Here is a 15,820-nt window from a genome sequence, read left to right as displayed (position 1 = left end):
GGGAATAGTCCCACTACTGTCCCTGTATTTAATGTATTCAATGCATGGGACATACACTAACAAATTATTCTTTATTTATCTGAGGTTACACTTTAATCGGCTGTCCATATTTTTATTTGCTAAAGAAGACTGAGGTTCTTTAGGTCAGAGTCTGTGTCTCATCAATTTTTAAGATCTTCAGGCCCTGGCTGGTGTGGGTCCGTAGATTGAGCGCAGCCTACAAACCAAACGGTTGCCATTTTGATTCCCAGTCAGGACACATGCCTGGGTTGTGGGCCAGGTCTCCAGTATTGGGGGAGTACGCGAGGCAATCACACATTGATATTTCTCTCCCTCTCTTTCTCCTTCTCTTCCCCTGTCCCTAAAAATGAATAAATAAAATATTTTTTAACATAAAATAAATCTTCTGTACATTTAAAAAAGATCATAGTGTCAATGCGTTGCACAAATTAGGTGCTTTAAAAATACTCATTGGGTGGTTGAAGAACGGAAGACGTGAATAAAGATGTAAGGAACAAATATATTTTTTAAAATACAGACATAGTTGCTTTTGGAAGTCAGAAAGAGGGAGAGAAACAAAAGAATACTGGGAATTTGACCCTGAAAACCTGCCAGAGGAAAGCAGCAAAGTATCTTTAAAAAGGAGGATGAGAAACGCATCTTCTGAGACGCTTCTGGTTGAAAATGGAACTGCAAACATTTAAATTTTTTGTCGCCCCCACTGGTGGCTCAGTGGATTGAGCTTGTGACCCAAGGGGTCCCTGGTTAGATTCCCAGTCAGGGCACATGCCTGGGTTTGGGGCCAGATCCCCAGTAGGGGGTGTGCCAGAGGCAACCAAACATTGATGTTTCTCTCCCTCTTTCTCCCTCCCTTCCCCTCTGTCTAAAAATAAATAAATAAAATCTTTTAAAAATAAAATGATTTTGCCCTCTATAATTTCAAATAATAATGAATATGTATTACCCTGACTGGTGTAGTTCTGTTGGGTGGGTGTCTTTCCACAAAGGGAAAGGTTGGTTGGAATCCTGGTAAGGGTGTATGCCTGAGTTGTGGGTTCTGTCCCTGATTATAGGAGAGGCAACAGATCACATCAACATTTCTCTCCCTTTCTTTCTCCCTCCTTCCCCCATCTCTAAAAATAAAGTTAACAAAAATAATGAATATGTATTGTTGAGCACTTTTTATGTAGGAGCACTTATATTACATAATCTTATTTATTAATATATTACCTATTTCACAACTTGATGAGACTGATGTTGCTGCCAATTTACAGATTAGTTGATTGAGGCTTAGGAGACTTAAAGGAACTTGCCTAAAGTCAGTTAGTAAGTGCTGAAAATGGGAGTCAAACACAGATCAGTCTAATTCCCAACTATATGCTTTTAATAATTATGACATACTGCCTCTAAGGTACTTACAAAGCAGGCTTGCAGGGGTGCTTTTCTTATACAATTTAATTCAGTTAATGTCACATTTCCAATGAATCCGTACCAATTGGCCTTTGAAATCTTTTGGTCCACATTGAAGGCCCTGGAAGCCTTCAAAATAAAACAATAATTTCAGGCATAACTTTTACTTTTTAAAAAAATTAAGAACTTGTTTGTCCTTTTAAAAAAAGTGTACTTTTATAACAAAAGTAAATAATGTATTTTGACATATGAGTATACCCTTTCAGACATGCAGCCTTTTACAATATGGAAGCTTTATAATGATTCTACTAGAAAGCCACTGGAGATTCAAAGTGAGTAGGAGTGAGAATTCTATACGCAGTACTTAAGAGTATAGATTCTGAAGTTGAACCGCCTTTGTTTCAATCCTAGCTTTGCTACTCTCTTGCCCTGAGACCTGTGGTAGACTAGTTTTCCTCTTTATACCTTATAAAATAAAAATATTAATGTTTCCTTCTTATCTCAGGTAATTCTTGTGAGGATTAAATGAGATAATCTGTATCAAGTAATTAGAGTAATGCCTGGTATATTGTTCTTTTTTTTTTTTTTTAAGATTTTCTCTATTTAGTTTTGGAGGGGAAAAGAGGGAGAAAGAGAGGGAGAAACATCCATGTGTGGTTGCCTCTCATGCACCCCCTACTGAGGACCTGGCCTGCAACCCAGGCATGTGCCCTGACTGAGAATTGATCCAGTGACCCCTTGCTTTGCAGGTGGGCACTCAATCCACTGAGCCACAACAGCCAGGGCTTTTTCTTTTTTAAAAAAAAATTTATTTATTTAAAGAGAGGGGAAGGTAGATGGAAGCAGCGGGGCGGGGGGGAATCAATGTGTGGTTGTCTCTCATGCACCTTCAACTGGAGACCTGGCCCAGAACCCAGGCATGCGCCCTGACTGGGAATACAACCAGTGCCCCTTTAATTTGCAGGCTGGCACCCAATTCATGGAGCCACACCAGCCAGAGCTGTTTCTTTTCTTTTTTTTTAGAAGTTTTTTTTTAAGATTTTATTTATTTATCTTAGAGGGGAAGGCAAGGAGAGAGAGAGAAAGAGAAATATCAATGTATGGTTGCCTCTCATTCGTCCCCTGCTGGGAACCGGGAACTGGCCTGCAACCCAGGCATGTGCCCTGACTGGGAATCGAACCGTGATCGTGTGGTTCGCAGGCCCGCACTCAATCCACTGAGCTACACCGGCCAGGGCTTCTTTTTTCTTTTTTAAAATTTTATTTATTTATTTTTAGAGAGCGGGGAGGGAGGGAGAAAGAGGAGAGTAGAATAGTGCCTGGTATACTGTAAGTGCTCAGTAAACATTATGGAACACACAGGAGATATAGAGAAGCAGGTGTGTCAAAATGAGGAAAGCTGGGTTTGAATCCTGGTTCTATCCTTTACTAGTTTTGCTGAGTCTGGGCAAGTGCTTAACTTTTTTGATCCTCAGTATTTTGATCTAGATTATTGTAAAGGGTAAGAGATAATATGTATAAAGTACTTTACACAAAATAAGCACTCAATAAAAGTTTGCTTTTTACCCACTATTGTAGCAGTGGGCAAATGCTGTAGAGTTAGCCGTGATAAAATTATATATGGAAGTAATATAGTGAAGAACTGCTGAATCATGTATGCTCTAAGCCTGACATTTTGCCATGGGAGAATTCCGGTACCAACAAAGTCAGAAGACTGCATTTGACACTTGTCTCCTTTATATACTGGCCTAGAACTTTGGGTAAATTTTTTAAACTCGTCATCACTTAAAAATTTTTTTACCTGAGGACATGTTAGTTGATTTGAGAGAGAGGGGAAGGAAGAATAAGAGAGAAATATCGGCACTGGCTGGTGTAGCTCAGTGGACTGAGCATGGGCTGTGAGTTAAAGGGTTGCCAGTTCTATTTCCAGTTAGGGCACATGCCTGGGTTGTGGGCCAGGTTCCTAGTAGGGAGTGCAAGAGAGGCAACCACACACTGATGTTTCTCTCCCTCTCTTTCTTCTTCCCTTCCCTTCTCTCTAAAACTAAGTAAATAAAATTAAAAAAAAAAAAAGAAACACCAATAGGCTGGCTCAGGAAATCGTCGAAGCCACTGGTTCAGACACTGACTGGGGATGGAACCCACAATCTAGGTATGTGCCATGACCAGGATTGACTTCCAACCTTTTGGTGTATGGGATGATACTCCAACCAATGGAGCCACCTGGCCAGGGTTTGTCATCATTTTCTTCACCTACAAAATGAACATAAGCACAGTAACTGCCCTGATTCCCGCACACTTAAAAAAAAAGATGTAACGAACTCCAGAACACTTCTATCACTCCAAAAAACAAACTACATTCCCCATTCCTCTCCTCTTCTACTCCCTTGCAGCCTTCTATCTCCATGAATTCACCTATTCTGGATATTTCATGTAATGGAATCATACAAGATGTGGTCTTTTTTGTGACTGACTTATTTCACTTAACATAATATTTTCAAGGTTCATCCATGTGTATAACGAATCAGTATGTTATACCTTTTTATGATTCATCGTTTTAAAAAAATGTTCCCCTCCCCACACACCAGAGAGCTCGTCCAATGCTGAATTACAACACCAGGAGCCACAGACAGACCGAAGAATAATCCAGGGCCTGCAAAATGACCCAGCCTCCCAACCTCCTGGGATCCTGCCATTAAGACCGAGGATCCCATTGTTAACATTCACTGGATCCTTGTGGTGGCCGAGGTTAAAATGCTTTGTAACTGCTTGGGCCTCCACATATGTTTCTGAAATGTGTCTTGGATTTATAGCTTACCTCCTGTTATCATTGTGGGGAAAACTCATGTCCTCAATATAACATTTTGTTTTCCATTCACTTATTATGGGCATCTGGATTGTTTCTACTTTTTTGGCTATTATGCATAATACTTGTATAAACATTTGTACACATTTTTGTGTGGACATTTTTTAAAGGATTTTATTTATTTATTTTTTAGAGAGGGGAAGGGATGGAGAAAAAGAGGAAGAGGTTTTTCCATTGATGGAAAAACCCATCAATGTGTGGTTGCTGATAGTGCGCCTCCTACTGGGGACCTGGCCTGCAACCTAGTCATGTGCCCTAGACTTGGAATCCGACTAACCACCCTTTGATTTGCAGGCAAGCACTCAATCCACTGAGCCCCATCAGCCAGGGCTGGTCAAGTTTTTAATATTCTTGGGTATATATACCAAGGAGAGGAATTGCTGGGTCTTATGTTTTAACTTTTTGAGGAGCTACCAAACTATTTCTGAAGTAGCTGAATTATTTTACATTTGCGCCAGCTGTGTATGAGGGTTATATTTTCTCTATATTCCCACCAACATTATTATTGTAGCCATCTTAGTGGGGATAAAGTGGTATTTCATTGTGGTTTTGATTTTCATTTTTCTGAGGATGTTGATCATATTTTCTGTGCTTACTGGCTACACGTATAAACTATGGAGAAATGTCTACTTTGCCCATTTTAAACTTGGAGTGTCTTCATTGTTGAATTGTAAGGGGTCTTTACATACTCTGATACTAGTCCTTTAAGCACACTGGCTTATTTCGTATATTAAATGATATAGTGGCTGAGAGCATTATAAACTGTAACAGATGTCACAAACTAAAAGGGCACTGACAAAAAGCGAAGAGGCCGAAGCTCGAACTTCCTGTGCTACTTAAAGTCCCTAGCATCCTGGGCCAGGTCTCCACCCAACTACGCACTATTTCCCCTACACATGTCGCTCCGCCCCCCGCCCTTTGACCCACGCCGTTTCCGGTTGGAGACGTGGCTCGGGGCCGCCATTTTGGCAAGAGGTGAAGCGGCAGCGGTTTCTGTTAGGGGGGACAGCAGGTAGAGAGTGGCCGGTGCTCCCTTTCCCCTGGTCCCAGCCCTAGCCCCAGTGGAACGCGAGCACGAGTGCGCCCCACCACCGTCCTCACCATGGTAAGATTTGAGCCAAGCCGAATTCCCGGGTCGGGTCTAGCTCGCCAGCTTTGCCTTCCTGACGGCCTTGTGCTCAGGCCAGAAGGGCCCTTCCCGGAGGGTCAGGAGCCGGCACTTCCCTCGCGGCTCCGGGAGCAGCCTTGTGTCCGACTTCCCTGGAGGAAAGACACAAGCAGCCTTGTGTCCCTTCCCGAGGGACCTGACTCCTGTTCCTCTGTCGTAGTACCCACACCCCTCACCCCCACAATTGGGCACCCTCCTCTGTTGAGATCCGTGTTCTGGAACCGACCGGAGTTTTTGCTCTGCGAGAATCTCATAATGGTGGTGCTTGGACCCGACGCTGCGATCCTCTGCGCAAAAGTCCAGCGTCCAGCTTGTTCTATGGGTGCCTAGGCTCAGCAGGCTGGACCGCTCTCCGGGCATTCCACTTCTGTAGTCAGCTTGCCTCCTCTCATCGGTGTTCCGTAGGCCATTAATGTTCGAAATCCATACCCATAAAATTGGTGCAAAAATTGGGGTACCCAATTTTTTTTGTTCGTTCGAGAGGGGGAGATACAGGAAAGTTAGAAGGCATGGAGCAAAAAGAAGTTAACTCCTAACACTACTTTGTAAGATCCAGGTGTCCCTGCGGCCTTCCACTACTTCCACAGAATTTAAGTGTGTCCATTCGTCATTGAGATTGAGAATATGTAGTGTATAGAGTATTGAAAAAATGTGAACTAGTTGTAAAGAACACAGGCTTTTGGTCTTCGAGAAAATGATTGTTCAGGTAAAGTAAAATGTGTATGTGGCATATCAGTAAGAAGGGGTTATACTTTAGGACCTCTTACTTGCCCCCAGATAATGTTATCTTTGTGTTCTCAATTATTGTAGAGATGGAAAAAAATTAATGTGGGTGAGGATGGGACAAAACACAGTGCTTACTCCACTAAATCTTATTTTATCACTACAGTTTGTGGATATTTATGATGTAGAAGAAGTTCTGTTGTTCCACACGAGCTAGTCAAGTATTTTTTAGTGCACTTTATGCCCTCAGTCTCTTATAGTAAGTTTTTTTCCTATTGTTAGTAGATTAATAATTTCATTTAAAGCATCTTCCTACACACTGGAGAGGCGATAATATAATCTGGTGCCAATCATACTAAGTTCTATTAATAGCCTTTTAGATGAGAACTTGGGATTCGTGTTTGGGCTCTCAGAACACTGAAAAGGTTTTTTTTCAGCTTCAGGCACATAAATTACATCAAGCAGGTTTGCCACATAAAATTTCCAGGATCCCGTTTTTTTGTTTCCACCATAATGCTTAGTATTTGGATAGTGATTATAAACTTCTTTTCCTTTTACATCCTGGATGTATTTGTAGTGCATTTTAGAGCATATTATAAGTTTAATGTCGAAATTAAAGCCTTGTAAATCAAATATAGATAATCTTTATAAAAAGATATTGGAAAGTTCTTGGAACTTAGTACAGCAATTCCTCACTTAATATCTTCAGTAGGTTCTGGGACTTTAAGTGAAATGACATAAGAGAACCAGTTTTACCATAGGCTGACTGATTTAAACAAGAGTTCTCATGTCATCTCATCAACATTTTAATTAAACAGTCTCGAAAGAACGTTATTTGGGGACCTGCTATATATGCATTTTAAAGATTTTTGTTTAATCTATGGAGAGGGGGGAAGGAAGAGAGAAAGGAGAGAAACATCAGTGTGAGAGAGACACATCAGTCAGTTGCCTATCATAAGCACCCTGACGCCCCTCTGACTGGCAGCTGAATCTGCAACACAGGCATGCGCCCTAACTGGGAACGGAACAGGTGATCCCTTGGTTTGCTGGACAATGCCCAACCAACTCAGCCACACTGGTCAGGGCTTGGGGACCTGCTATATTTTACATCGACTGATAACCAAGGGATGGTAAAGTTCTAGGTGTTGAGTGATAAAATATAAAACCTGCAAGTTATTTGGACATGTACAGTTGTGTCATGTGTAAGTATGCATCTATTTCTGAACTATTTTGGGATTTGGTATGATCTAGAAACCCACAGATTTGTGTATTCTGAAGAACAACACCTCAGTACACATTCTGCTCTGTTGGCTCCTAAGATGTTAAGTGTTATTTCTGTGTAGTGTTTTTTGGGTCCCATAGGAAGATATCCCCACACAGTAAAAATGTCCAAATAAAGTGACATTTTAGAAGATTTTTGTGGGTCTAAAATTTGTTTCAAAACTTCTGAAAGTAGATTTTTTTTTATCTTAACATTTTATTTATAATCTGGTATGGATCATTGGATTGAGTGGAGCACCAGCCTGTGAACCAAAGGTCACAGATTTGATGGCCAGTCAGGGCCTGAGTTGTGGGCCAGGTCCCCTGATTTGGGGTGTGCAATAAACAACTGATTAATGTTTTTCTAGCACATTGATGTTTCTCTTCCTCTCTTTTTTCCTCACTTCCTCTCTCTTTAAAAAATAAATGAAATCTTAAAAAAGAATTTTTTTAAGCATATAGAAAAGTTGCACTTTGTAGTGAACACCCATGTAACCACCATCTAGGTTCTGTAACATTTCACTGTACTTGTTTTATCACACATTTAATCATTCATCCATTGCTGTATACATCTTTTTATGAGAAATAGGTTTCCTTTGGCATTAGTCACTGAAACCAGTACAAAATGTCCTACACTGTAATAGTCCTAGTAGAGAAATAAATGAACAAATGCAAAACAAATGGCTCATGGTGAACTTTTTGTAAAATGAAGTATATTAAAAGAAAAGAAAGAAAATGAAATATAAAAAGCATCTTTTTAATTTTTTTTAGTTTTCTACAAATTGGAACATGTACTTATTTTCTTAACATTTATCAAGTATCATTGTTAATTCTTTTTCTTAATTAACCTGATCCTAAGTCTCATGGTAATATCAATTTGTAAAATCTTTGCTTTTCTACAGAGTGCTGTTTTTTCTTAAGTATAGGCAATAAGCAAACAATACAGTGTCCACGTTAAATATAAATGATCACATTAAGTTCAGTTCCCCAAAGTTATGGGTTACTAGAAAGCTAGATTTGGGTTTGTATGGCTGACCTACACATGATGGGGGAGAAACAAATCCTGCACAGTAATAACTTCCCAATTAGGGAATTATTGCCTTCCCCCCCTCTTTTTCATACACAATACAACAGCTGCACACCTATTGTATTTTTTTAAAGGGAGTGAGAAAGAGAAACATAGGTTTATTGTTCTGCTTATTTATGTATTTATTGGTTGATTCCTGTATGTGCCCTGATTGGGGATTGAACCTGTACTCAGTATATTGGGATGACGGTCTAACCTGGCTGGGGCCTTATTTATTTATTTATTTATTTATTTATTTATTTATTTAAAGATTTTATGTATTGCTGTGGCTGGTGTGGCTCAGTGGATTGAGCGCTGACCTGTGAACCAAACAAAGGGTTGCTGGTTTGATTCCCAATCAGGGCACATGCCTAGGTTGCAGGCTAGGTCCCTAATAGGGGTCACGAGAGAGGCAACCACACATTAATGTTTCCCTCTCTTTCTCCCTCCCTTCCCCTCTCTAAAAATAAATACATGAAATCTTTTGTATGGAAGGGAAACATCCATGTGAGAAATGTCAAAAACTGAAAATGGTTTTCTTGAGTTTCCACTGATTTGCCATTTATTTATTCTTCAAGTAGGACGTTCACTGCAGAAGCTGAAAATGATGCCCTTTTATTTTTGTCTATAAGCTTTTGTTTTAGAAGAGAAACTTGTGATCAGCTTAAAACTCACACTGAGTAGCATTCTAGGTTTTAGGTTTTATATATGGTCTGCATTTTAATCTTTCCTCTGATTTTATCTGTAATTACATCATGCAAACGGGAAAACATTGTAGAAACTATCCTTAACATGATCGTGAATTATGAAGGAGAAAGTGACTGCTTAATTCTGGAAGTGATTAATACTGAAGTATTTAGGGGTTGGAGGATGTCCTTGACTTTTTTCTTTGGGGAACTATGCATATTTTTATGCTGACCTGTTTGTTATTCTTGGACCTCTATCAGTCACTAGTAGGGATGAAGGATGTTCGCTATCTCTATCTCTCACACATGCACTATACAAACATAATTTGTTTTGGTTAGGCAGTTTGACTTCCAGAAGTTTGATGTTCATGTAAAATATATTTCCAAAGTAGTTTCTACTAGAGCAGTGGGTGTGAAGTAAATGTATTGTACATTTTCTGTTGCTGTAAAGTTTTTAAATACTTAGATTTACAGAATATTAGGGGTGAAAAGATACTATAGATTTCATATAAGCTAACCTCTAATTTAGGGGTATTTCAAGAAGTAGTTAAGTGACTTATTCAAGATCATATAATTAGTGGTAGAAGCAAAACAAACCTAAATTTCCAGATTTCCTTACACAAGAAACCTTCTTACCCATGTAGGTAAATCTGGATAGGAGAGAGTTGTCATTTAATTAAAAAACAAAGAACAATATACACAAACAATTGTAAATATTATTAAGAGAAAAGTTGTTTAACAAAGCTTAACTTAATGGGTGATTTATTTTTTTAAACAGTCCTGAAGAAGTCATTTAACTTCAGGACCCTAGTGTTCTACATCTGTAAAACAACCAAGGGTTCTTGAAAGTTCCTTTTAAGTGTAAATGTTCTCTCCAAAAATATAAATAATAAATAAAACAACTCTATAAGAATCATACTTAGTCTTCCTAAAAGAAAAGCAGATCAAATTACAATAGGAAAAATCAGTTTGCCTTTTAGTATGGGCTATATATTTTTATACTGTATACTGTATTTATATTTAATCATTGCTTTTTAAAATATATTTTATTGATTATGTTGTTGCAGTTGTCCCATTTTTCTCCTTCACTCCCCTCTACCCTGCACATCCCCTCCCAACCACATCCCTCCTCCCCCCCCCCGCCTTTAGTTCATGTCCATGTGTCATACATACAAGTTCCTTGGCTTCTACATTTCCCATACTATTCTTACTCCCCCCCCCTGTCTATTTTCTACCTACCATTTATGCTACTTATTCTCTGTACCTTCTCCCCCTCTCTCTTCCTCCCACTCCCCTGTTGATAACCCTCCGTGTGATCTCCATTTCTTTTTTTTTCAGGGCTTAAATATATTTTATTGATTATGCCAATACAGTTGTCCCATTCTCCCCTTCACGTCCCTCCACCCTGCACACCCCTCCTCCACCGTCCCCCCCTTTTGTTCATGTCCATGTGTCACAAGTTCTTTAGATTCTGTATTTCCCATAGTATTCCTGCCCTCCCCCCTGTTTATTTTCTACTTAACCATCTATGCTACTTTTTCTCTGTACCTTCTCCCCCCTTCTCCTCCTCCCACTCCCCTATTGCTAACCCTCCATGTGATCTCCATTTCTATGTTTCCGCTCCCCATCTAGCTGTCCTCTTAGTTTGCTTTTGTTTTAGGTGTGGTTGTTAATAATTGTGAGTTTGCTGTCCTTTCACTGTTTATATTTTTTATCTTCTTCTTTTTCTTAGATAAGTCCCTTTAACATTTCATATAATAAGAGCTTGGTGATGATGAACTCCTTGAATTTGACCTTATCGGAGAAGCACTTTATCTGCCCTTCCATTCTAAATGAAAACTTTGCAGGAAAGAGCAATCTTGGCTGTAGGTCTTTGGATTTTATGACTTGGAATATTTCTGTCCAGCCCCTTCTTGCTTGTAAGGTCTCTTTTGAGAAATCAGCTGACAGTCTGATAGGAACTCCTTTGTAGGTGACTGTCTCCTTCTCTCTTGCTGTTTCTAGAATTCTCTCCTTCATTTTAATCTTGGGTAAGGTAATTATGATGTGCCTTGGTGTGTTCCTCCTCGGGTCCAACTTCTTTGGGACTCTGTGAACTTCCTGGAAGTCTATTTCCTTTGCCAGATTGGGGAAGTTCTCCTTTATTATTTGATCAAATGACTTTTCCACCTGTTGCTCTTCCTCTTCTCCTTCTGGTACCCCTATAATTCAGATATTGGAACATTTAAAGATGTCCTGGAGGTTTGTAAGCCTCTCCTCATTTTTTTGAATTCTTGTTTCTTCATTTTTTCTGACTGGATGTTTCTTTCTTCCTTCTGGACCACTCCATTGATTTGAGTCCCAGTTTTCCTTCCCATCACTATTCCCGATGCTTTTTCCTTCATTTCACTTAGTGTAGCCTTCATTTTTTTCATTTAATTTGTGACCAAATTCAACCAATTTTGTGAGCATCCTGATTACCAGTGTTTTGAATTGTGCATCTGATAGGTTGGCTACCTCTTTGTTACTTAGTTGTATTGTTTCTGGAGCTATGACCTGTTCTTTCCTTTTGGCCATTATTATTTATGTCTTGACTCTCATGTTACATAGGGAGGGGCAGAGCCTTAGGTGTTTACCTGGGCAGGGTAACCCAAGTGGCTAGGTTTTGATGCTGTATGTGGGGAAGGGGTCCGAGAGGTACCAGTGGTGCTTGCTCCTCTCTCTGCTGGATTTCAGTCACTTCTCCCAGTTCCCACAAGCAAATTGGGATTTTCTGGTGCTGATTCCTGTGTGGGTGGGTTTGTGTATGTTCTAGGACCCTGTGGGACTCCCCACAGGTGTTTTCAGTCAGTGGTTTGAGGCTTTATTTCCCAGTGCTGGGACCCTGGGTTGTGCAGTCTATCCCACTCTCTCTTTGTTTCACCTGCTTTATCTGCACGAGAATGTGGGACCACCTGTCTCCAGCTGCTGCCTTGTGTGCCCAGTTCTACAGTCTGCTGCCTTGCCAGGTCCGCCAGCTGCCACCTTGCTGAGAGTCCTCTCTTTCCTGGCTGCCTGTCTCTATTCCTCCTACTGGTCTGGATGAGTGTGTTTTCTATTACTCCTTGGTTGTCAGGCTTCCATACAGTTTGATTTTCTGTTGGTTGTGGTTGTTTTTTGTTTTTAAATTGTTGTCCTTTTATGGTTGTGCAAGGAGGCACAGCGTATCTGTCTACTCCTCCATCTTGGCCAGAAGTTTCTATTTAATCATTGTTAAATATCAATAAACATTTATGTGAAGAGAGCCTTTATTACTTCAAAGCATTTAAGAAGATGAATATTATTTTTGGATAGGTTAAATTTATTGTGTTTAGAGGTGACCATACCTTCCAACCATACCTTCCAGCCGTGTTAACGTGTATTCATTAATGTGTATAACACAGTGGATAGAAAACTGTCAGCTTTGTGGAACCTGTAATTGTGGTGTGTTGTGTCTTAGGTGTTTAAATCTACACTTAGTGTGGGGCACTTTGGTTCTACTTTGGGAACCTTACTTTGCATGTATCTGGGTAATAGAATGACCCAAAGAGAGTCTCAGATTTTTCCTGCTTGGGATCTACTATCTTATGTGCTATTTCTGCATCTTTACTTACTCACATCCCCCGATTCATCAAAGCATAATTTAAATGCTCTTCTACCAAGTCATCCCTTTTCTCTTCCTTCTCTGAATTCCCATAACACATTACTTGACAGTCTGCCTACATATTCCTACTAGGCTTCTTTTTTTTCCCCGTTGAGGTATAACTAACATATAACATTAGTTTCAGTTGTGCGACCTAATGGTTCAATATTTGCATATATTGGGAAATAATCCCAACAAGTCTAGTTAACATTTGTCACCATAATTATAAAAATGACATTTATTTGTTTATTTTAGAGAGGGGGAAGGAAGGGAGAAAGAAAGAAACATCAGTGTTATTTCCTAGTTGCTTGGAAATAAGCATGATCAGTGTGTGCTTGCCTCTCATGTGCCCCCACTGGGGACCTGGCCCACAACTCAGGCATGTGCCCTGACTGGGAATTGAACCAGCAATGCTTTGGTTCTCAGGCCCGCGCTCAATCCACTGAGCTACACCAGCCAGGAAAAGACACATTTCTTAAGTACAAAGCTATGTAGTTTAGACAACTATAAATATTTTGGGAAAATAACCGTTTTGGGACTTTTAAGCTAGCCTTTTGCCATTCCTAATCAACTGGTAACTCTGATGCTGTATTTCTCTCTCTGTCTGGAATATTTTCTAGCTTTTTAATATACAAAACAAGATTCTTCCTAAAAATATTTCATATTAAAGATTTAGGGCTACTTTTTTAATTTAATTTGATACAACATAAAATGAACTTTAGGATGGGAAATTAAGTTTCAATGTAGCCTTGATAGAATTGGAAACATAAACAAAATTGCATAATATTACTTCCTTAAATCTACTTCTTTCTAAACTCTGCAGTTGTTATTTGGGAAATAGAGCAGTTAATAGCATTATCTCTTTTTCACCTGAGAAAATATGCCCCTTGTTCTTTGGAGGTAAACCAACAAAAATAAAAATTTGCCCCGGCTGGTGTAGCTCAGTATATTGAGCACGGGCCTGCAAACCAGAGGATTGTGGTTCGATTTTTAGTCAGGGCACATGCCTGAGCTGTGGGCCAGGTCCCAGGAGGGGATGCACGAGGGGCAACCATGCATTGATATTTCTCTCCCTCTCTCCTTCCCGTTCTCTCTAAAGTAAAATAATTTTTTTTAATCTTTTTAAAAATCTGTGCAATAGAGGGAAATTATTTATACAAGATATAAATACCACTTTTCCAGTATAAATTGTTTTTACCTAGTTGCTTGGAAATAAGCATGATGGTAATTATTTCCCAGATACCCTAATTGATGGATTAGTATATTGTATTCTCCTTTGATTATTATAAAACTATATTGATGTATTGAACTTAAAAGAATATTTATTTGAATAACTAACTTGTTTTTTCTTCAGGCTCCTCACTTGTATGAGACAGGTTTCTGTAAAGCTGAAAAGCCTCATCAGTAGGATGTTAACGTTTTAGTGGGTATATCCTAGCCTTAAAGGCTTCTTCCAAAATGTGTTAATTCTTGTGGATTCTTGGGTTCCCTCACTGAAAAGACTGTTAAGGTTGTATTTAATTTTCTCACTCTACTATAATGGCATTAGAAGTCTCCTCATCTTCCTTTGGAGTTTTGGCTTTTTTAATGAAATGCCAGACTCTCAAAAAAGGCTGTTGATCATTGCCCAGTGTCAAAACCTGTGTGAAACATTGAGTCATTTAGTTTTTCATTTTACAGATTGTTTATATATGTGGAGGGTAAGCTACAGTGGGATGGGAAAGTTAATCAAAGAGCAGAGGATAAATTTAAACTCTCAAATTGGTTCCATGTTCTAGGTAAAAACGAAAGCGAAAGTTGGTGTTTTGCACACATTAATCTGTGTGATCAGACCTCAGTTTTGGCTATAGAAATCTCTGTTCTTAGAAAAAGTTAAAACTCATCTTTATGAGCCCACCAAAGCACAGAGCAACCCAGTTCTGAGTCACAGGAGGCCCATTAGTAATGCATATAGAAATTTGGAAACAATTATTTCTTCACTAAGTTTTCTTTAGGTATGTTATTGAAACAGGAATAATAGCTTCATTTTTCACTACTTTAGTTTTGTCTTACGAATTGTATACTATATAATTAAGAGAAGCATGAAATAGAGTTTGAAAGTCATTTTCAGTTGCTTGGAGTGTCCTGTGCACCAGAAAGGTCACCGGTTCAGTTCCCAGTCAGGGCACATATCTAGGTTGCAGATTTGGTCCTGGGCGGCATGTGTACGGGAGACAACTGTTTGCTGTTTTCTCTCACATCGGTGTCTGTGTCTCTGTCTCTCTGTCTGTCTGTCTGTCTGTCTCTCTCTTGTCATGAAATGTATCCTCACACAAGGATTTCTTTTTTGATTCTGAAAGGAAAATATGTCATTCTATGGTAGATATGAGAATGTTGAGAAAACAGATATGATGAAATAATTAATTTGTACTTATTTACATATATGTTCCTGGCAGGTGCTGTTGGCAGCAGCAGTCTGTACAAAAGCAGGAAAGGCTATTGTTTCTCGACAGTTTGTGGAGATGACCCGAACTCGGATCGAGGGCTTATTAGCAGCTTTTCCAAAGCTCATGAACACTGGAAAACAACATACATTTGTTGAAACAGAGAGTGTAAGATATGTCTACCAGCCTATGGAGAAATTATACATGGTACTGATCACTACCAAAAACAGCAACATCTTAGAAGATCTGGAGACTCTAAGGCTTTTCTCAAGAGTGGTAAGAGTCCTTCTGTAATAATAGGTTACAGTCTTTTGCTTTAAGTTTTGTGTGAAACTATTTTTACCCAAAACAGCTGATACTTACCAGTTTGTGTGTTCCATGCTTCCTCACCCCCATAGCAGCAAATTGCTGCTACAACTCTTTATTAATTTTTTAAAGTTTTAAAAAAGATTTTTAAATTTATTTTTAGAGAGAGGGGAAGGGAGGGTGAAAGAGGGGGAGAAAAATTGATGTGAGAGAGAAACATCAATTAATCAGTTGATTGGTTGCCTCTCACACGCCCCTTCACAGGTGACCTG

The 15,820-nt window shown here is 39.3% G+C and overlaps 1 protein-coding gene across 1 annotated transcript in view; it reads left to right on the top strand.

The window, feature by feature from the left end:
- The first annotated feature begins 5,214 nt into the window (after positions 1 to 5,214).
- The window catches only part of ARCN1 (archain 1 coat protein complex I subunit delta), a 29,569-nt gene continuing 18,963 nt past the window's right edge, over positions 5,215 to 15,820 (top strand). The window contains exons 1-2 of the mRNA XM_037057450.1: positions 5,215 to 5,381; positions 15,255 to 15,518. Of these exons, the coding sequence (XP_036913345.1) occupies positions 5,379 to 5,381; positions 15,255 to 15,518 (267 nt within the window). The 5' untranslated portion in view covers positions 5,215 to 5,378. The remainder of the gene's footprint in view (positions 5,382 to 15,254; positions 15,519 to 15,820) is intronic.

The sequence above is a fragment of the Sturnira hondurensis genome, unplaced genomic scaffold (genome assembly GCF_014824575.4).
Source record: "Sturnira hondurensis isolate 20B ecotype Veracruz unplaced genomic scaffold, ASM1482457v3 Scaffold0009719, whole genome shotgun sequence".
Taxonomy (NCBI): domain Eukaryota; kingdom Metazoa; phylum Chordata; class Mammalia; order Chiroptera; family Phyllostomidae; genus Sturnira; species Sturnira hondurensis.
Note: the sequence above shows the minus strand (reverse complement) of the source record. Positions and strands in the feature narration are given on the sequence as shown.